Genomic DNA, 22,674 nt, shown 5'->3' on the forward strand with positions numbered 1-22,674 from the left:
GTATATGAATAAAATAAACGTGGAGAGGACACATATATTGACTAAGTATTTTTGTAATTAATGTTTTGCAAAAATAAGTAACAGTCATCACAACCTTGTGATTCAAAAATAAAGAACAGTGGACTCTACAGAGAACTTTCACACTCAGGCTTTATATAAATAAATTTCTGTATTTTTAAAATCAGAAGTTAAATATGAAGTCTTAAATTGAGTGTATAGTTTTCAAATAAATCTTTTCCCAAGTACGACACAATGAAAAACGAACAGCTCAAGTTTAAGTTTTATTTAAATAATCTCTGCATTCAACATGGGGCTTGAACTCATGACCCTGAGATCATGAATCGCTTGCTCTTCTGACTGAGCCAGCTAGGGGCCCGGAAAACCATTATTTTAGAATCATAAGAAGCCTATACACCACACTGAAAAAGAAAAAAAAGAAAAAAAGAAAAAAAAAAACCCAACCATTCCAACTGTTCCCAAGTAGTGTTTTTTTTCCTTTCACTACAGCTCTAAAAAGCTTATGCTAAAAATGAACGCATGACATTGATCTCTAAAAAGCTTTGTCATATATATAAGGGTCCATCCTTAAGATCACCAAAGGATTTCAAAAACTTACGATGGATAACTAAAAACAAAATGCAGTTAAGTTGAAACACATCTCTTTGCTTATTCCACAAGAAAATTAATAAAGCTTAATTCTTAAAGTGGCTTGGATTTTCTCACTTTAAACAGTGACAAAAGCAACATGTTTAGGCTTGTTTTTATAATCTCAGCTTACTTAAATGTGTATAGCCGCTGAATCAACCCTTATTGTGCTAAAGCTTATGCACAATTGTGATCATATTATTGATCCAAAAGCTAAAAGCATAAGCAACTAGGAACTTGGAATACCATCCACCTTTAACAAAAAGGCTCATAAATAGTCTTACCTGTAAATTTTATTTTTTTAATTTTTTTTACCTGTAAATTTTAAAGAACTCATATTTCAGCTGGTTTTCTATATTCATTACACAGCCACTTAATGACATAAAACATAAACAGAACTGCTTTTTAAAATGCAGAAAGACACATACAAAAAACCAATTATACTGCAAGATTGATTCCACAGCAAGTCAGTGTTTCTAATACCTAGAGGGATCTTGGCTAACTAGAAAGGAGAATGCTGGCAATTTAGACTAGTTAACATTTTGTACTTTAATTTGGTGGCTTTCTTGGCTGATTGTGATTTGTGAGGACTCTGCTCCTCTTCCTTCCATGGAGTCAGTATGTATTCTTGTCAGATTCCTTACTGAAACGCTGCAAAACATCCCAGTGAAGGAAATATAATGATACTTAAAATTTTCTGCATGCAAAAACAAGTTAAAAGATCCAGTTAAGGATGGACATTAGAACCATTTACTACATCTGGGATCTTTTTCTTTTAAAAGAGATTAATTATTTATTTGACAGAGAGAGAGCACACGCACGGGGAGCGGGAGAGGGAGAGGCAGCCTCCTCGCTGAGCAGTGAGCAGGACCAGGACTCCATCCCAGGACCCTGGGAGCCTGACCTGAGGAGAAGGAAGACACTTAACCAAACTGAGCCATCCAGGTACTCCACACATCTGGAATCTTTTAGTTTTTCTTTTTTTTTTTTTTTTAATTTTTATTTATTTATGATAGTCACAGAGAGAGAGAGAGAGAGAGGCAGAGACATAGGCAGAGGGAGAAGCAGGCTCCATGCACCAGGAGCCCGACGTGGGATTCGATCCCGGGTCTCCAGGATCGCGCCCCGGGCCAAAGGCAGGCGCCAAACCGCTGCGCCACCCAGGGATCCCTCTTTTAGTTTTTCTAAGGTATTTTACAGTTTGTAATTCCTAAAAGGCAAACATGTTTTTTAAATCAAGACCCTCACCAAGACTGAAATGAAAAGGCCCAACAACCTCCCAAAATGTTAAAGACACAATGAAAAAGGGTTGGTTTTTTTTTTTTCCCTTAGTTGAGTTTGTTACTGTAGGTTATATGTGGTTTTGCCCTAGTGATAAAATATAGCTAATAATACTTTACCCTATGCCAGCTCTTGTTTTAAAGGCTTCACGTGTATTTCTCATTTAATCCCCACAACATCTCTAAAAGTAATACAACGATTTTTACAAAAGAGGAATCCTGGCTCTTGAGAATAAGTTAACTCAAGTGGGCAGCGGCCCTGGGATCAACAGGTCAGGGACATGCCCAGAGACCTAAAAGCCACTAAGAAATTGTCAGACTCCTCGAAGTCAGCTTCTTGCAAACATTTTTCAAAATACTTTTTTGTCTAAAAGTTTTGGTTAAATGTAGTAATGTAAGTTTCATGTTAAGTCTTTGAAATTCCAGGAGCGATTTTTCAGAGCATAATAACAATAAAAAGGTCTCTTTTCCCGGAGAAGCAGAACTTCCTCTATAGAGGGAAAGACAGGCCAAAGAGAGAGAGAGGAGCAGGTAGGCCGAATGTCACCGGGCAGTGCTTTAGCCGTGGGTCGGCTTGGGCTCCAGGCCAGCAGTCTGCAGCCCGAACGCAGAGCGGGGGCGCTGGGAAAGACCGGGCCGCGTTCGCGGGATGCAGCGTGAGAAGTGACGACAGTCACTGGAAATCGCATTAGAGAAAGAAACGTGTACTTCTGGGAATCACTGGGCCCGTAATCATCGGTTCAAACGTTCAAAATAAAGCACCAGCGGCCAATTACTAGCGAGGCGTCAGCACAAAGAGAGTGAGGACCGTCGACCTGCCACAGACGCTCGCCCTGGAAATTGTTTGGCTCGAGATGCGCCTGGCGCCCCGGGGCACCGGGACTCCGGGGGGCGGCGCCCGCGCACAGGAGGGGCTCCAAGGGGGCCCCCGCCCCCAGGGTCTCCCATAAAAGGCTCAGGAATCAGCCGAGAGCCGACGGTTCTAGTGTGTGAAGCGCGAGTGGTGCAGTTTGGTACCTGGGGTGGGGGGAGGTTCCTTTTGAAGATCCGCCTTCGCCTCTTCTCCCACCCAGGTCTCGGCCTCGGGGCCTAGTTAGGCGGCGGCGCCCAAAACCGCCGGCGGCGCCTCGCGGGCCTCCGCCTCCCGGGGGCAGGCGGCGGGCGGCGGGCGGCGGGCGGCGGGCGGGGCGCACGCACCTGGGGCGCCGAGGGCCGCCCGGGCCGGGTAAGGACGCGGCCCCGGGCGCCGCCCCCGCCGGCTCGGGAGGGAGGGCCCGGGAAGGAGGCGGAGCGCGGGAGGCCGGGGAGGGGCGGGGCCGGGCGGGGGGAGGGGCCGCGGGGAGGCCGGGGGGAGGGGCCGCGGGGGCCGGGCGGGGGGAGGGGCCGCGAGGCCGCGGGAGGCCGGGGGGAGGGGCCGGGGGGAGGGGCCGCGGGGGCCGGGCGGGGGGAGGGGCCGCGAGGCCGCGCCGTCGGGCGGGGCGGGGCTCCCGCTGGCTCGGGCCCCGGCGGGGCGGGCTGGGGACGGCGCGGCGGCGCCCAGACGCCCGCCCGCGGCCACGGGGAGGGGCGGCGGCGGCGGCGGCGGCGGCGCGGACCGGCCGCGGCGGCCCCTCTGCTCCCCCGCCCGGCCCCGGAGCCAGCGCAAGGCGCGAGCATGGCTGAGCCCTCGCCGCCGCCCGCCGCCGGCGCGGAAAGTTGCGGCGCGGAGCCGGCCGGGGGCGCGCAGCAGCTGCCGGGGGAGCCGCGCGGCGCTGCCGCCGGGGCCGCGGGCGCGGAGGGCGAGGCGGCGCGGTCGGAGCCCGGCTCGCCGGCGGCCGCCCCCTTCTTCCTGCTGTACCCGGGCGATGGAGGCGCCGGCTTCGCGGCCCGCCCGCCGCCGCAGCGCGCCTGGAGGACCCCGCCGTCGCCGGGCTCCCCGCTGCCCTTCCTGCTGCTGAGCTACCCGGGCGGCGGCGGCGGCGGCGGCAAGCACCGTGAGTGGCGGCGGGACGGGCCGGGCCGGGCGGGGCGGGGAGGCGGGCGGGCGGGGCGGGCGGGGGCGCCGGACCGTGGACCCCCGCGTCTGCCCAGGCCGCGCGCGGGCTCCGCCGGCCTCCCCTCGGCTCGGGCTCCGGCTCGGGCTCCGGCTCGGGCTCCGGGGCCGGGCGCTCGTCCCCGCCGGCCTCCCACGTGCTCGCCGGCCCCGGACTCCGGACCCCGGGCCGGGAGCCTTCCCGGAGGCGCCGACGAGGGGGCGGCGCCCGGGGCCGCCGAGCAGGTGTGGCCGCCCCGGGGCACCGCGGGCCGCTCCCGAGCGTCCACGCCGCGCCCGGAGATGCCGCGCGGCGGAGTCGGGGCCGGGCGCGAGGGGCGGGGCGGGGCGCGCGGCGGGAGGGCCGGTCCCGGGAGGCCCCCACCTGGCAGAGCGGCCGCGGCGGCGCCTCGGGAGGCCGCGGGCCCCACCTGGTGCCCGGGGGCGGCCCAGGTTCGCCGGCACCTGCGCGAGCCGGGCCCGGAGCAGCGTGAAACCGGCCGTAACAGGACGGGGTCTCCGAGCTCGGGAGTGTGACCCGGGGCGCGGGCAGGGCTGTGCACGGCCCCCACAATGCTGCCCAGAGTCCCGACAAGGGGACGGAACCTGGTGGGGCGATGAGGGGATCCCCTTGCAGCAGGCAGAGCTGTCGGGGTCTCTTCCACCACCAGACCAGACCCCGTGCCTGCCTGCTCTGCGCAACCAAGAGCTCGGCCTTGCCCTCCTGCCCCCTCCCATCCGTCCCCTGTGGGAAGACTGACACTAGTGGAGCATCCTCCGGGCGCCCGGGCTGCGATTATCAGGCTCGATCCTCACTTCCCTGTGGCACAGGTGTGATGCCACGTTTTCAGGTAAAGCGAAGGGATCAGCATTACTGAGTGATGTGCCCCAAGGAACAGCCTTAGAGAAGGAAGTTAACCCAGACTCCATCCCTACCCAGCACGTGCTCTCCTTGCAGACACCAGCCTTGAGACCCTGGAAACGGGTCGCACGGTTTTCCTTGCTTAGGGGCCACTGGATTCAGCCGGAGGTAGTAGTCCAGGGTCACCTTTTCCCTGTTACCTAGAAAGAGGCCCCAACACTGACCACTAACAGTCTGGGCCGAAACCATAGTTTATGTGTTGGGAATGGTCTGTTCTGATCTCCAGGTGGGAGTGTCTAGTCAAGGTAGAGACCAGTCCTTTAACTAGAGGAGTTATTTTTTTTTTAACATTTTTTTTTTTAAATTTTTATTTATGATAGTCACAGAGAGAGAGAGGCAGAGACACAGGCAGAGGGAGAAGCAGGCTCCATGCACCGGGAGCCCGACGTGGGATTCGATCCCGGGTCTCCAGGATCGCGCCCTGGGCCAAAGGCAGGCGCCAAACCGCTGCGCCACCCGGGATCCCCAACTAGAGGAGTTAGAGATAAGAATATTCACATCACTTTCAGTTTTCTAAGGAAACTGCTTTCTAGTTTGTTCTTTAAGCACAGCCTCATTGTTTCTCCTTAAAATTTTATTTCTGTGCAATCTGCCTATTAGCCACATCACTATAGAGTGAAGACACTCCTCCCCTCCCTGTTTTTTTATGACCCTAACAGTTGTGGTACAAAATTTGACAGAAGAAATGTTCAACTGTTGTCTGGCGTCACTTGTTGGGATTGCCTCAATTTAGTTCATTTGACTCTTCCCCCTAGTAAAGGTTGGCTGCTTTTTTTTTTGCTTTTTTTTTTTTTTTTTTTTTGAGTATTGTTAGAAAATTAGGGCCTAAGCATGTTCAAGATCAGGAAAGGAAAACTTAAAGCTAAAGTTTCATAGTACCTGTGATCTCTTTTTAGTCTATACCTTACAGTAGTAGTGGATAATTAAAGTAGTTCTTGTTTTGAGTTTTTATTTTTACCTTGTTATATGTACTTTAGAACATACACATGCTTGGAAAAAAGGGATACTTGTATATTCATTACAACATTTCTTTGTGGCTGCCCTGCAGAGTCAATGCAGTATTACTTCCTATGTTGTACTTGGATATCAGAACTCTGAGTCTTCTGGCTGTTAAGTCAACAACCTTAGACAAAACCGTTTTTACAAAATTTCTCATTTCAGTTACCAGGACAGTACTTGGATTCAACGTCAACACCCAGTGAATATTTGCCTCCTCAACACCCGATTTTTAACTCTTCCTAATGTATTTGCCAAAAGTGCATATAATAATTTTGAGGTATTGTATATTAAGGCATCTTATTATTCCAGAAATCTTGACTGTATTCAGGGATCTTAAAAATTAACATTTACCTTTGAGTTCAGAGGCTTTGTTTTGAATGACACTGATAAAGAATAGCAAAAATGTGTGCAGGGGATGTAGCCTAAACTTTTCAGGGTCCATGATGTGTACTGTTTCAGTGCAAAAGCTTGCTAGATCTAATGCCCTTAAATTACTCAGCATGGGCAAAACAGTATGAAGGAAGGCTTCTGTTGTGCTTTGTTGGATCATGTCCCTTTCTGAGTCTTCCTTCGAGTGCTAATCTGCTAAATTTTTATGCTTCTGACTTTTAAACATCCATGCCTTTTCAAAAATATTTGATTTATAAAATAACAAGTAACACATGAATCTTCTCATTGTTTAAATGTTTATGATACGAGTACACTGAGTACAAAGTGAACTTTCCTCTTAAGGGGGACACTCCCTCCCTCATTTCTTTTCAGAGGTTACCACTTTTGAGTTTGGTGAGTTTTCTTCCAGAACTTCTGCATGTATTCACAGACATGCATATATTCATATTTCTTGAGGCCTTTTCCCCCATGGTGTATGACATTCCATACCAACTTCTCATATACTGTATATGAAAGAGCTACTTTGATGCCCTGGTGCAATACTTTTAATGCTTTTCTTTTCCATCCTATCAGTAAGTAAAAGTCTTCTCGTGGATGGATAAGATGAATAAGAGATGGCTTCTTGGTGTTGGAGGGAAGAGGCACTCCTGCTATGTGCATAGTTATCAACTTCAATTGACAGTTGCTCATTTCTTCTTCCAACTCTCAGAGCTAGAGCAAACCTTGATGTTTATGGCAATGACATGCAAGTAACCCACATGTCTGCCCTTGTCTTTTCTCTTCAAATTACAGCAGTATACGAAAAAAAAAAAAGTCCCACTCAACAAAGAAGCAGCTTTCTGTATTTGTATGTGCTGTTTTTTAGATGGTGGGGAGCGGGGAGGCTAGGAGAATAGAAGAGAAAAGTGGAAAGAACTGACAGCATTAACTATGACCACCTATTTGAAGTTGAGTATACCTACCAGTGAATACTTTGGTTGAGCCTTGGAAAATGCAGAGAGAATGAGGCTTCTGGAGACATTTACATATGTACTTTCTCATGGATGCACTTTAAGAGTCCCTTATTTGGGACGCGACCTTTCTCATTTATGTATAAACGCAAGAGTAAGGGAAGAAAAATAGGTTTATGTCTAGTTTATACACATACACACAATATAAAAAATATGTAGATGTACATGTGCGTGTGTATACATTACGTGTATATGTATATATTCATTGATCATAATTTCTCTTCCACAGACATTTCTGGTTTTTGTCTTTCTTCTTTTTTCATCATCTACTAGTATTCCAGAAAACATACCGGGTTGAATGCACATTAAGAAAACACAAAAATACTTTCTTTTCTAAATATAGACGCATCTGCTCAAAACTAAGAGGTACCGAGGATAGGATTGAACTATCAGAACCCCAATATTTTGACCATTCATCTTTATACTAGTAGATTTTAGAATAGCAGCTGGGGTTGTGACTTTTTTAAAGACAGCTTTTTGGTATAATTGATGTAGAGCAGTGTCTCAATTTACAATGCTGTGATTTACAAGCCTTCAGCTCTTTTCTAACTGTGTTAAGAATGCTTTAACTGAAAGAAAGAAAAAAAAAACTGTATTAAGAATCACTATCTGATCCATTAAATGCTATTTTGTCAAACAGCAGGTTTAAACACCCATAAAAAAAGAAAAAAAAGCCTTCAGGAATATCACATTTTCAGATAGTGTTTAATTGTAAGTTAGTGCCTACCAGAGATCTGGAGTTTAGAACTCAAGAATGAGTACGCAGGTGGTTCCCTTCCACATACCGCTGCAGGTGTGGGGACCTGAGCTGGGATGTGGGGAGCTGGGTCACACCCCTATTTCCTGTGTCCTGTGGCTAGAGTAACCTGTGTACCGCTGCTTCCCCTTCCCCAGCTGGCTTCTGTCACCACTGCTGCCTCAACTATCAGAACTCGTCTTCCCAGTCAACATCCCCCCTTCTCTTCTGTCTCCTCTTTTGCTTTACTTGCTCTTCTGGCCTGGCATTATCAAAAAGTCAGAGCATGCGCTGATTGACAAAGCAATGATTTCAGAATATCAGATGTAATCTTCGAGACTTTGTTTTCACGGCTCCCCTCTTGATAATCATAGATTGATTCTTTATACAGTTTTCTTTTTTCTTATTTCTGATCTTCGCTTCATTCTGGATACTAGAGGGTCCAAAAAGGCTCTCCATTGGATGGAAGAAGTTTTATTACAGTTCTGTAACCCAAACAATTCTAAATAAAGAATGTGAATAGTAAGATAATAGTGGTACTTAGTGGCTGCCATTTATAGAATATTTTTATGTGCCATGCAGAGAGCTAAAAAGTTCACACATATCGATACCGGTTTTTTATTTCTTAAAATTTCCAATAGGTAGAAGTGCCAATACATAAAAGTATTCTAACAATGGAAACTGAAAAGAAAAAAATGGGAAAGAAAAGTAGTCCGTGTAGAGTTCATATAAGTAGAGGGATACAACATGTTTTTCATCAGATTACTTGATTCAGTATCTCTAAGTAATTTATCTAAATTATTATAAAATAGGGATCCCTGGGTGGCGCAGCGGTTTGGCGCCTGCCTTTGGCCCAGGGCGCGATCCTGGAGACCCGGGATCGAATCCCACGTCAGGTTCCCGGTGCATGGAGCCTGCTTCTCCCTCTGCCTGTGTCTCTGCCTCTCTCTCTCTCTCTCTGTATGACTATCATAAATAATAAAAAAAAAAAATTAAAAAAAAAATCAAGAGTTTCTTTGGGATCCCTGGGTGGCGCAGCGGTTTGGCGCCTGCCTTTGGCCCAGGGCGCGATCCTGGAGACCCAGGATCGAATCCCACATCAGGCTCCCGGTGCATGGAGCCTGCTTCTCCCTCCGCCTGTGTCTCTGCCTCTCTCTCTCTCTCTCTCTCTCTGTGACTATCATAAATAAAAAATAAAAAAAAAAAAAAAAATTTAAATTATTATAAAATACAAAAATTCCGATAAGGTAACGTTGGATTTAGACGTTTACATTCTGGAGTCAGATTCTGTGGTTTTAGGTTAGTTTTTATCTCAAATTTTAGCACATATCAGAATCACCTGGACGTCGTACTAGCACAGATTTCTGGCCTTGTCTCCAGAGGTGTTTTGTTTATTTTTTGTGAAGTATAATTGGCATACAACATTGTATTAGTTTTGTGTGTCAACCACATAATGATTCAATATTCATATATAATACAATTTTAAAAATGAAGGTCAGAGAATGAATTGAATTCATATTCCTGCATTGTGTGATACCATAGTTCATGTTCTTAAGCACCGTTTGCTCCCTCACCAAGGCCTTGAGTAGATTTGAGTGGAAGGCAGTAAAATTCGTTAAGAGAGAAACAGAGGAAAGGTGTCAAAGAAAGCAACTTTTTGGGCTAAAAGACTAGTATTAGCTTCAAAATATATCCACGTGACTTAGTCTATCTTATGTCTTTTTCCTCTTTTGACTTTTAACAGAAATCTGTGTTCAAAAGGTAGAATCTCACAAAGAAATTAAAAGAACATATTTTTATAGGTTATAGATAGTAAAAAGTCTGGGAGGAAGAGGATGGAGTGTAACAGCTGGATGAAATAATGGTATTTCCTTGTTGTCTCGTATTTTTGAAAATTCCTTAAATAATTAAAAAGAGTTGCCTAAAAGACATGCTGCCTCTCTATGATAGTACAGAGGTAATGTGTAACCATCATGAGTAAAAGAATCCCCCCTTTTTTTTAAGTAAGCCCTACACCCATCATGGGGCTTGAACTCAAAACTCTGAGATAGAGAATCGCATGTTCTACCGGCTGAGCCAGCCAGGCACCCTAAAGAATCCCATTTTAATGAATTTTGCAGGCCATCACAACTATTATATTTCCACCTAAACCTTATTAGCATGGAAACTTCTTCCTATTGTTGTAAAGTGGCTCAACTATGAGCTATAACATTTATTTTGGGAAGTCAGGAACATCTCATAAGCATGGTTTGAAAAGAAATGCTTTCAGGGTTTTAAAAGCAGTAGTACTTGAGAAAGTATCAGTATGCTTCTCACTCTCCTCTAGCTGCATCTGAATAATTGTGAAAGATTCAGTCTTCCTAGAACATCAGTCGCGGGGCGCTGGCCAGAGTGGGATCATCTCTGTTGGCAGGGCCCTTCTTAGTTACTGACTGGTTCTCTAGTTGCTCCATGCCAGGTAGACTTGACAAGCAGCAAGTGTCAAAGGGAGTGGCACGGGGGTGGGAGACAGAGGTGGGAAAGTTTGCAACCCTATGAAACATAGAAGAGAGACTGTCAGATTGACAGCAAGAGGCGTGTAGAAAGCAGAAGTTGTTGGAGCATGTTGCCTTTTAGAATATTATTCTTCTAACTCTATTATGATTCTTCTAACTAAATCGGTTTAGGGGCTCTCCAGTGACATATACATCTGTTTCCTCTGCCTTTTTTATGAACTTAAGAAATCTGGTTGCCTGATACGAATGCTTGGTAAAATTCTGACCCATCTCTTCTTCCTTCCTGAAGGCCTGAGAGATGCCCCAGCATGCCCTTTGGTCACATTTTCTTTTTCCTTTCCTTTACCTTAGTCTGGTGAGCTTTCATCCTTCCTGACTTACATTTCAAGTGGTGATGGTATGGTGGTTCCCCCCCCCACACACACACACACAAAATTGTCAATGTGGCCGTGATAATGGCTAGTATTTACTGACTGCTTACTTAGTACAAAGTGCTGTGCTGAGCATTTTATTTACATTACTTCCTTTAACTCTGAAGAAGTTAATACTATATCCCCATTCATCATTGAAGAAACAGGCACAGAAACAAGTAATTTGCCAAGGTTACTCAGCTTCTAAGTGGTGGATCTGGGATTCACTGTGGGTATTCTGACCCTAAGAGTCCACATGCTCTCAGCCTCCTTCATCATCTCCCATTACTGGAATCCCATCCTAAATTAAAGGCTCCTTTTCAGACAGCAGCAACCCTCCAGTTCCTCATTCTACTCAGCAAAGCCCTATTGCAAAATGAATAAATGAATGTGAAATTCATAAGTCACCAATTTGATAGAGAAAATAGTTACATATGTCAACAACACTGAATAGCCATCTGTGTGACAGGTCCTAGGAATTTCTTAAACACCTATAATTGCCTGTTTGTCTGTTACCTTGTTCTTCATGTCTCGAGTGACTAACACATAGTAGGTGCCTTGTGCATCTTAAATGAATGAACTTGTTTTGTACAAATGAATAAAGCCTGTGTTAGAATGACTTGTTTGTTAGGGCATAAATACAGCTTGATTTGGTAAAAGTTGGGGGTTTTCATGGTTAAGGTAAAGCAGGAAGGTGGAAAATACACCATTGCAAGAATGTAGAGTGCTTTGGAGTCACATATCTATACCAAGTATCTATTGAGACTCTGATATTTGGTAGGTACTATTATAAGCAGATGTGTAAAAGTGCGCAAAGCAGGCAAATTCTCAAGGAGCCCATGATCTTTGTGAAGTTAGTTATTTAGTTTTATTTTATAACTGAGTAAATTAGGACAAGAGCCCGATAAATTTCCCAAGATCATCTATTAAGTTGCTGGCAGCTTTACATCTGTAAATCATTGCCTACTGCCACTTAGTGGTGAAATCAGGTTTTGTCATTAAGGTAGGAGTTAGCTCTAGTCTTATGTAGATTAATTTTAACAAGTGAAAAGATTATGCATTATAATACTTCTGGTGGTGTTTCTAACAAAATAATGATAACTTCTCAGGTATAATTTTATAGTACTTACTATCTACAAAGTTAATGCTGTAGATACTATGTAGATACTATTAATATCTACAAACTAATACTGAGTCAAATGTAAACCTAAAATTGTAGAAATCTCGGCATCAGTGGTGGACATAATAGATTTTTGTCTGAGAGAGGGAAGGAAGTGAGACGGAGGGTAGTGGGAAGAACTGGAGCATGTGAAAAAATCATGATCATTCAACTGAATAATCTTATATTTTAGGGGCCCTTGTGTGGCCCCAGTTGGTTAAGCCTCAGACTCTTGATTTCATTTCAAGCCATGATCTCAGGGTCATGAGATGGAGTCCTGTGTTGTCAAGCTCCCGCGGGGCATAGAGCCTAATTAAGACACTCTCTTTCTCTCTCTCAATCTCTCTCTCAGAAAAAAAAAAATCCTATAATTTAGCAGAAACATCTGGACCTTCCACCAATGTCATCATGATGGTGATTTATCAAAGAAACCCTTCAATGCTAATGGCAACTAGTAAAATGAGGGGGGTATGGGGGTGAGATTTTTCTTCGTAATTGTAGAACTGTAATCAGGAATCCTTGGGAAGTAGAACTTGTGAGCTTTACAAACTGATCTTGTTGCACAAATTGATAAATTTTAAAAAGCACCATTATGTGCAGAATAGAAACTAGATAATAGGATTAGACAACTGCCTATAAAAGAAGTAAGTGAAATGGTTTCTTACCTTCAGACCTGTTAAGAAATGGCATACCTAGGGTCCCTGGATGGCTCAGTCAGCTAAGTGTCTGCCTTTGGCTCGGGTAATGATCTCAAGGGTCCTGGGATCCAGTCCTTTGTCTGACTTCCTGCTCAGTGAGAAGTCTGCTTCTCCCTCTCCCTCTCCCTTTGCCCCTCCCCTCGCTTGTGCTCTGTCTCTGTCTCAGATAAACAAATAAAATCTTAAAAAAAAACAGAAGTGGCATATCTAAAAGAAATCTATTTCTGAAAAGTATCTAAATAACATCATTGGAAACAAAAAAGTAGAAATAACCCATATATGCTCACCAGCATGAAAATGGATCAGAAAGTTGTTTATATATACAATAAAATATTAACACATAATATAGCAGCCAAAAGGATAAACTATAGCTGCACACTACAATGTGGATGAATCTTTAAAAATGTAATGTTGAGTGAAAGGCTTTCATAAAGCATAAAACCCTTTCTGTAAAGTTGAAAGAAGATGAAGCTAAATACATTGTTTAAGTATCCATGTATTCATAATATTTTTAAAGCAAAGTAATGATTTACACAAAATTCAAAAGTAATTGCCTCATTACGGGAGGCAGGAATTCATAAGGAAAACAAAATTTAAGTTGTTCACCAGTTGGGCAGTGGTTTCATGGTTGTTGGTTATATTTTTTTAAGAATAAAAATTAAACACTGAAGTTAACTTAGCTATTTGAAGAAGTTCTGGAATAAGCCATTTTAGAAAATAATTCCCCCCTTCATTTATTTTTTCTGAACGTATCAAGTATTCTTAATATGCCCAACTAAGTTAGTGGATGAGGAGGGAACTTGGTAGGATGGTTATTTCCAGGTCTTTCCTGAGTGGAGGTATAGTAAATAGTATATCCTTCAGGAAAAATTTGGTTTCAGCACACAGCAGGAAAGATCTATGCTGGGTTCTCAGTTTCTCAGAAAATGACCATTATAAACCTGACCTGTGTGTAGAAGAGTAAGTGGAATATATGGTTTGTAGAGTGTGAAAGCTAATAAAGATGTCCTCTTCCCCAAATCTTAGATTTGTTGAAATTTTTATTTGGGAATTTTAGGGGGATGTTGCCTGTATTATTTTGTTTTTGCTTTTTGTTTTGTTTTTACTTTCCCTAAGTAAAATTTAAGCCTTGGGTTGGAATGCTGACATTTCAACGTATGAAGGAAAACATGGACTTTGGTTTGGGGGCATTAAAACAGATCTTGGGGGTGCCTGGATGGTTCAGTCAGTTAAGCATCCAACCCTTGATTTCAGCTCAGGTCACAATCTTAGGGTTGTGGGTTGAGATCAAGCCCTATGTCGGGCTCAGTGCTGAGCATGCAGCCTGCTTGATTTCTCTTTCCCCTATCTCTGCCCTTCCCCCTCCAAAAGGCAAATCTTGGAATCCTAGATATGCTGCTTGCTACTCATGTGATCTTGGGTCAGTTACTTGGCCCAGCTTTGGTTTCTTGATATATAAAGAGGAGATACCAATATCTGCAAACAGTATTCTTGTGAGGATATGATACAGTATTTATAAAGCACCTAAAGGAAAATAGAGACTCAAAAAATGATAGCTACCTTAATTATTTTTCCATATTGTATAACAGGGACATTGAGCATGACAAATCAGTCTTTGTCTTATAATAGTAGCTGAGTAAATATTCTTTAAAAAGAATGTGACTTCTGACTTCGACATGTGAATCTCATTTGCTTTGAATCAATTACAATGTGGAAAATTTGAGCTGTGTAAGCAGCTAGGACATAGTTATTATTCAGATCATCACCTTGGATTTGAATTTCACTTAAGCCTGTTAGCTCTGTTTTAGGGCCACAGACTATATACCTCAGTCCTCCTCACAACTACCTTACAAATAGGTGCCTTTATGCGCAGGTAAGATTAAATAAGAAAAGTTTGTCTCACTGATGTCTTAATGTTACCTTTACATTCTAAGCTAATATGTTTGCCTAGTTAAGACCCAAATGTAAAAGCAGCACTAAACAATGTTTAGAATTATTTTTATTAGTCTACAAATAATGTCTGTTTTCATATAAATTCATTGCTTGTGAACAATGAGTAACTGTTCATGCTGAAGACTCAAGGGTGTTTACCTGCAAGAAAGTATGCCGTAAAGAGTGGAAATACAGGTTTTCCTGCTCTCCCACAGTTCTTATTTCTGAAATGACTGCTAATACTGCCTCAAACTGATAGATAAGGGAAACTAAAGGATAGCTAATGCAGAAAGGTTTTTTCTCTGGCTTTGGGCTTCTTTCCTGGTGTCTTCTCCCTGGAGAGAAGGACCTTTGCAAGGAATGTTAACCAAGTTTCTTCGTTTATTGACCTAGATGTTCTCGTTAGGCCAGTGTGTGGTAATCAGTCCATATCTGTTCAGGGTTAGTAAATGCTTCTTGGTTTGTTGGTAAAAAGATTGTCATGGTTTGTGACAGGCTCCATTCAGGTATTGATGGACCTAGGGAATCCCAAAGCATTCAGATCTCTTTTTGTTCTCACCATTCTATATTTTAAGAATATTTTGGTGTCATATGGACAGATCCGCAGGGCTCTTTGGCATTGTGATTCTAGGAACTATTCAGTAAGTTTAATTTAAAGGTTTTAATGACTGCTTACTAGGTTTTGAAGTATTGCATAGCTTAAAGTGAAGCTATGAACTATTCCCTTTAAATTTTAACGTGTAAGACAGAAATGTGTATGGCTAGAAAGGAATCAACCTGTAATTAAATGTGAATGTGTTAAGTGAAATTTTGTGTTCAGTATCTGGATACATAAGCACTACTTCATTTGAGAAGGTGATCTTTTCTTACTGCTACCTGCCCAGTGCCTGCATTGCTACCTGGCATGTTAGAATACTCTTAGTGAATATTTACTGAATGAGTAAATGAATAAATGAGTAACTCTGGGTCCAGATGTAGGATAATGGTGACGGAGACTTAAATAGAAATGAATAAATCTGGGATATTTTGTTTTCCTTAGTAACTTGCTGATTTTCTTCCTAATTGTAGATAATCATATACATATATGCATTTTGACATTGTGCCAGTTTGCTTTCCCTCTAACAGTATGAGAAATGCCTGTTTACCTACAGAGTCTGGTTCTTAGCCTTTTTTCTGTGAGCTCAATCTCAAATTAGGACAAAGCATTTATGAAATTTTAATATTATATTTAAATATATTATATATAAAATACAATTATAATATTCAAGGAGAATTTTCTTCTCATAGTTCTCAGAAATCAAGGTATCCTTCTGATAAGAAACCCCTTGAATATTGATAAATCATCTTGATATATTTCTCGAAGCTATAGGTTTCTCCTTAAAACCAGATCCTTAAATAGAACGCTTGTTTTTAATTGTTGAAAACATTTTCGAAGAATATTTTTATCATGCCTTATCTCCTTGTTATTTATGTGGCTCAGAAAGCAAACACCTAACTTTTTGCTACCAAGGTATAGATATGTATATGGATGGGTGAATAGGTTGGTCGGTTTAAGAGAATATGATAATATGCCCTTATGATAGTCTAAGATGAGAGACTTTTAAAAATATAACAATTTTATCTTCTGATTAGAAACATGATACATACTTTATGCAGAAACTTAGTATATACAGCAACATCAAAAGAGGGGAGATTACCATTGATTGGAAGAGATTTTGCTTTTTTAACATGAGGTTTTTTTTCTTACACTTCTGTCCAATCTAGAAAGTCAGATTTTTGTATCTTGGAGAAGGAAATTTTAAATGCCTGAAAGTATGATATTTAACTTGAAAATCTGCTTTAGCTTTTTCTTAAAACACCACCACCCTTTAGCAGAGTAAAGGATTTTAGTAGCTAGATGTATGACGATAAAAGATTTGAGGTAAATTATGTACTTGTTAAATTAATCTGCCTCTTTTATCATCTTTGCTGTGGAGTATTACCCAGTGTTGATTGTCCTCCTATTATCCATCCCTTTTATCCCAAAGGGAGGGAATTGATGAGGATATGTGCATTGTGTTATGTCTGATCACAGTTTGACTAGCACAGTCTGGAAGTGGGTTGTACAGGATGAGAGCAGCAGCCTAATTGCTCTCCCTGCATCAGCAGCATCTATAAAGCATCCTGGGAATTGCTCGCCCTACGTTCGGAGCAGCTGGTCACATGAGCCCGGATTTTCAGTTCAGTTCATTAGTCAGCCATTTTGGTCAACACCCTGCTTACTGCGCACAACCAATCCTATTAGGACTCAGCATCCCAGCTCATCTGAGCAGATCCTGGAAGTGATTTCTGCAGTTCAGGATTTTTTTAAGCTAAATTGAAAATATTGGTTTATTTTTGGGTGGGGTTTTTTTGTGTGTGTGTGTTTTTTTTTTTTTTGTATTTTTTCCTGCACAAAGGAGGATTTTTCACTTATTCATGCAGAGGCCAGTTTTTTAAAGCCAGCGAAGGTGGCATCGGCTGTGCAGGATTTAAAGCCTACAGCTCAGCTGAAAAAGGAGGGGGTAGGGAAGGGAAGATCAAAGGAGAGAAGCTAGGAGAAAACCAGGAATCCTCTTATTTTGCTATGTGGTAGGAACTGTCTATGAGACAAGATAGTATAGAATTTTTTATCTTGAGCCATTGGTTCTTAAACCGTAAGGTATTTTTCCTCGTGTTTTGTTTTAATCTCCCCCACCCCTTTCCTTGAGAGCTTTGTTCCAGAGCTTTGGATTTGGGGTTTTTTGGGCAGGAGGTTTTATTTATTTTTGTTGGGGTAAGTGTGTGCGCGTGTGTGTGTGTGTGCGTGTGTGTGTTGTGTGTTGTGTGTTGTGGTCCCAGCTGAGTCATCATGTCTGCTCTGACGCCTCCAACCGATATGCCAACCCCCACTACTGACAAGATCACACAGGCTGCCATGGAGACCATCTACCTTTGCAAATTCCGAGTGTCTATGGACGGAGAATGGCTCTGCCTTCGAGAGCTGGATGACATCTCACTTACACCTGACCCAGAGCCTACCCATGAAGGTATGGTCAGACCCTGTCCACTAGTATCTCACCAGCATCCTCATTGTTACAGTAGGATGGGAGGGTCAGGGAGAGGCAGGAAGAACCCATACCGTAACCTGTTAGCAACCATGAAAACCTTTCATCCTTACCTACCACCCAATTCCCCTTCTCTACTTCACGGAGGGAAAAAAATATTTTTTTTCCCCTGCCCCCTGAGGTATCCTTTCAAAAGATGCTGGTGCCTATTTAGAGCTCTTTGTCTTTAAGCCTCTAAGGAGAATATTTGAGGTCACTTACCATATTTGGCCCTAATTGATCATGAAGAAGCTATTAATATTGATTATATACTAAAATATTATAGAAAATGCAGTAATCCTTAATAGAGTAGATTAAGACAGCATGACTGTAAGATTGTACATGACATAGTTGTAACACTCAGTGTTTTACCAAAGGGCATCAGAGTATAATGTTAAACATGCTAGATATCTAGAAAATATTTGGACAAATACTATCTTTTTCTAATGTGGACTATAGATGAGAAAGCAGTTTTATTTTCAGTGACTATGAATGAATATGGACACTTAAAAAAGGATAATGCTTTGAAAAGGCTAAACATGATTAATAAGGTAACCCCAACCCATGGGATCTATTGACCATTGCTCTTTATAAGTTATTTGTGGTAACAGTGATGACCCAATTGAAATTTCCACTGTCAGTACTTTTGAGACCATTGTGGTCGCTTAACTTGTGACTTTCTCCCAGAACCTTTTCTAAATTATCAGAGGTTTTCAGCTTGTACCCCTTAGTTCTCTTAATGCCATAAGGAAGAGAATAGAGAATTTGCATAGATGTAGATATTTTTGTTTTTTATGTAGTAGCCTCTTGGCTGGTATTTATTCTCTTGCTTTAAAGTAATGAAGACAAATGCTCACAAATGAGAAATTCTTCATAAACATCTGCCTGGTATTTAGGCATATCTGCAGAATAGAGGGCATAAGGTAAATTCCACATAGCAGATTGGGTTAGGGAGAAGTGATTCCTTGCCCTTGACCTTGTATTGCAATCTTACCGTGACTCAGATCTTACCCTTTATTCTGAAAAGGATTTTATTTTCCCAATTGGGGTTGGCCTTGAGAAAGTTTTAGAGAGGATTAGTGGCACAGAACACAAAGTAGTCATTACGGGTGTATCTTTAAGGGTAATATTTAAGTAGTTTTTAAGACTCTTTGCATCTTTTAACAATTGGTTTGTCAGTTGGACAGCTTCCTTTGGCTCTGAGTCTCAGAATAAGAATGTGCACAAGGGTGGAAGACATCAGCTGGAATTCCATAGAATGCCAGTACTGTTTAAAACAGCCTCCGAGGGATCCCTGGGTGGCGCAGCGGTTTGGCGCCTGCCTTTGGCCCAGGGTGCAATCCTGGAGACCCAGGATCAAATCCCACATCGGGCTCCCGGTGCATGGAGCCTGCTTCTCCCTCTGCCTGTGTCTCTGCCTCTCTCTCTCTGTGTGACTATCATAAATAAATTTTAAAAAAAAATTTTTTTTAATTAAAAAAAAATAAAATAAAATAAAATAAAACAGCCTCCGAAGGTTTGAGAAGCTCTAGGGAAGAAAAATACATTTTGAAAAGGCTACCAAGAAGTCTTTTAGTGAACATCTCATTTGCATATTTTGTTTTCAAAAATATTCTCATCCATATTGAAACTAACACAGTACTCCCTTAATTATAAAATCCAGTGTATCAATGTCTCAAAAAGAATTTTTAATAATTTTAGTACTTTGAATATGTATTTGTTTCTTAATATTCCAAGGAGTGAGCAAAAGCGAGCTGTTTGGTTAATGTAAGCATTTGTAGTGGTGCTGTACGAATCCTTCATGGGACAATCTATGATGGAAAATGTACAAGGGCTACAACCTAAACTCTTAAGTGGCACATCCTTTGATTAAGGAAAGTAGACAAATAGGAAGTTCCCAACACCTTAGAATCAATTGTAAAAGGATGTAGAGGAAAATAGAAAAATGCTGTCACTGAATTTTGGAATTTTGCCTTAAATCAGCCAAGAGAAATGATAATTTCAAATGATTAGAAATGGAAATAATAAAAGTCTAGGCCCAGGAAGGCTTCTATAGATTTAGCAATCTAGGAAACAAGGCAGTACTTTTATAGGGCTTTTATTTCCTTACTCCGCTGGCTGAATCAAGATGTCTGAACAGTCATTTGGACTCAGGAAGTGTCTGCTTTAATATTAATACCAAGTGATAATTGTTAGGTGTAATTTAGCTCTCAGCCTTTGAGTAGTGATCACCAGGTCAGTGATAATATGAATCTCACCGTGTTGAGCACCCAGTTTCTGGGCACATAGGAGCATTCATACTATACTTTACGGCTGATTCATAGAGGGAAAGACATCTGACCACACAAATCCTGTAATGAGGCGTCCTGACTCCCACAAGAGAAAATGGGCAAAAAGCATCATATACCGCCGTAAGACAATAAGGTAGATTTTGTGTGTCCTCAGCAATAGAAGCTTTACAGTTTCCAACTCTTGTTTTCTGAAAATAGAGCTCCTGCCTCTCACTGTGCAGCCCATGGTGTAGACCTGGACCCAGAGTTTCTGACTACCTTTACCCTTAAATAGATGGGAATAGGAGCATTTGTTTCATGTTTCAGTGCTTATTGGTAGTGAAGGAGGTGATCTCTTTCTCAGTATACTTTTTTTAAAACCAGGAGGAAATCTACAAATCTATGATTGTAAGTAGATTTCCCCTAAAGACAGAAGCCTAGGATTGATTCCATGTGAGAGGAGACGGTTCAGGAAAGGCTTCATTCTATGAGTGAAACTGGGCTGGACACTGTACCATAACTAAGCGATCATCAGGCAGACGTGGGATGAAAGGGGGACGTTACCAGCTGGCTGAGCTGGAGGATAGATGGCAGGTAGTTAGGAGTGGTAACTATCTTATTGTAGGTTAGAAAGATTAAGTGAGATAATTGATGTAAAGCACCCTGGAGACGTTAGTTGTGTGTATAATAGTTATTCACGGAGCTGCACCATGTTCTTAAATACATTACCAATTTAATGTATATTTTTGGTTTTATAGCTAACTTTTTGGAGCAGTCTAAACTGGTTGTTTATCAGACAGACTATAGTAGAACATTATTAACTTAAATTCATGTTTTAGCATTGTCCTTCCTTGGACCACCATAAGTAAGAAAATAATTGGCTAAAAATATTGCTCAGTTATCGAGCAATACTTGTTTTCCTATTAACCTTTTAAAGAATGGGAATCCAATATCAAGAGACAGTGGATTCAGATGAGTAATTTAACACAATAAAATATACGATCTTGTTATGAAGACAGCTGTAAGCTTTGAAATTACTTTTTTGACTTTGGAAACTTCCTTTTCAAATACAGATAATAAGAGACAGACTATGGAAGAAGTAATATATTGGACAGACACCCTGATTTTTGGGTGACTGTAGAGAACTGTATGTGATGGTGGACTTCATACGTGCTGCTATTGCATAACTCTGCAGTGTCCCTGGTACTTACGTTTTGCTTTACTGTTCATTAGAATAGCTGGCATTTTACTCTAATGCATAAATAAATAGCTTATATTAAACATCTGCAAGTGTAATAATGATACTGCTATATACGTAAGCATGTGTTTTGGTCTGTCTATTGATCAGAAATATTTATTGGACATCCCTTGATGCAAAGTCCAGTTCTAGAGACTAAGAAATTGATAGCCCTTCACATTTCCCAGAGGACAATCTAGGTGCAGATTATGGGTGCAGATTTGTGATCAGGTTTTTCCATTCAATAGGAAATTCTTTACTGCCAAGATATAATAGGGAATACTCTACTAATAAGATAAGTAGAGAAAAATCCCCTAAAGATGTAATGGAAAGTGTTTGTTATTCAGTGACTGGGAAGTGTCTGGTGCTGAGATAACCCCATTGAAATTTACTAATGTACTTTTACTTATTAATATCACTGCACCCTACTATAACCCCATTCTGCTTGGAGAACTGCATATGTTTTCATGTAAAAAGTGCATGTCCCATGGGGATCCCTGGGTGGCTCAGCAGTTTGGCGCCTGCCTCCGGCCCAGGGCGTGATCCTGGAGTCTGGGGATCAAGTCCCACGTCAGGCTCCCTGCATGGAGCCTGCTTCTCCCTCTGCCTGTGTCTCTGCCTCTCTCTCTCTCTCTCTGTGTATCTCATGAATAAATAAATAAAATCTAAAAAAAAAAAAGAAGCCCATCTTTTAAAAAAAAAAAAAAAAAAAAGTGCACGTCCCAAAGAGCATTTTGGCAGAGAAGCCAAATGGCTATTTACCAAGAAACTTCATAGCATGAGTTCACTATATAGTCTAGTGCAGGGCTTCTAAACCTGGGTCCTTGATCCTAAAAATCATACCTAAAATTTTTTATCTGTGTATTTTTTTTCTGGAAGAAAAATCCTTAATGTCCGTTAGAACCCCCAAAGAAAACAAGTAATACTTTAAAAACTCAGTTTTTATCATACAGACCCTTTGTCCTTCATTCAACGTACATTTAAGTATCCTACTTGTAATTTATGCCCTATACTGTAATAGGTCCTAAGGTATAGCACAGTGAGCAATCCAGTCTTCTTTATTTTCTGGACTTATTGACAAGTGTAGGGTGCAGGGTGGGCTATTTCAAGCAAGTGAAATGACAGTCTTTGCAGTACAATGGTACAGAGTCAGAAATCTTATTCCAGGGAAGATTTCCAATTTAAGTAATGTTAGCTAAGACCAAAAATATGTACAAAAGTTATCTGGGCGGGATCCCTGGGTGGCGCAGCGGTTTGGCGCCTGCCTTTGGCCCAGGGCGCGATCCTAGAGACCCAGGATCGAATCCCACATCAGGCTCCCGGTGCATGGAGCCTGCTTCTCTCTCTGCCTATGCCTCTGCCTCTCTTTCTCTCTG

The 22,674-nt window shown here is 42.3% G+C and overlaps 1 protein-coding gene across 11 annotated transcripts in view; it reads left to right on the top strand.

Annotated features, from left to right (window-relative positions):
* The first annotated feature begins 3,473 nt into the window (after positions 1 to 3,473).
* The window catches only part of RUFY3 (RUN and FYVE domain containing 3), a 72,214-nt gene continuing 53,013 nt past the window's right edge, over positions 3,474 to 22,674 (top strand). For 3 of the 11 annotated variants that reach the window (XM_041724064.1, XM_041724071.1, XM_041724072.1), the window contains exon 1: positions 3,475 to 3,898. In XM_041724064.1, the coding sequence (XP_041579998.1) occupies positions 3,580 to 3,898 (319 nt within the window). In that variant the 5' untranslated portion in view covers positions 3,475 to 3,579. Of the gene's footprint in view, positions 3,899 to 9,162; positions 17,735 to 22,674 lie in introns of those variants that run through there. The other 8 variants (XM_041724063.1, XM_041724065.1, XM_041724066.1 and 5 more) reach the window with 7 other exon arrangements.

The sequence above is a fragment of the Vulpes lagopus genome, chromosome 12 (assembly GCF_018345385.1).
Source record: "Vulpes lagopus strain Blue_001 chromosome 12, ASM1834538v1, whole genome shotgun sequence".
Taxonomy (NCBI): domain Eukaryota; kingdom Metazoa; phylum Chordata; class Mammalia; order Carnivora; family Canidae; genus Vulpes; species Vulpes lagopus.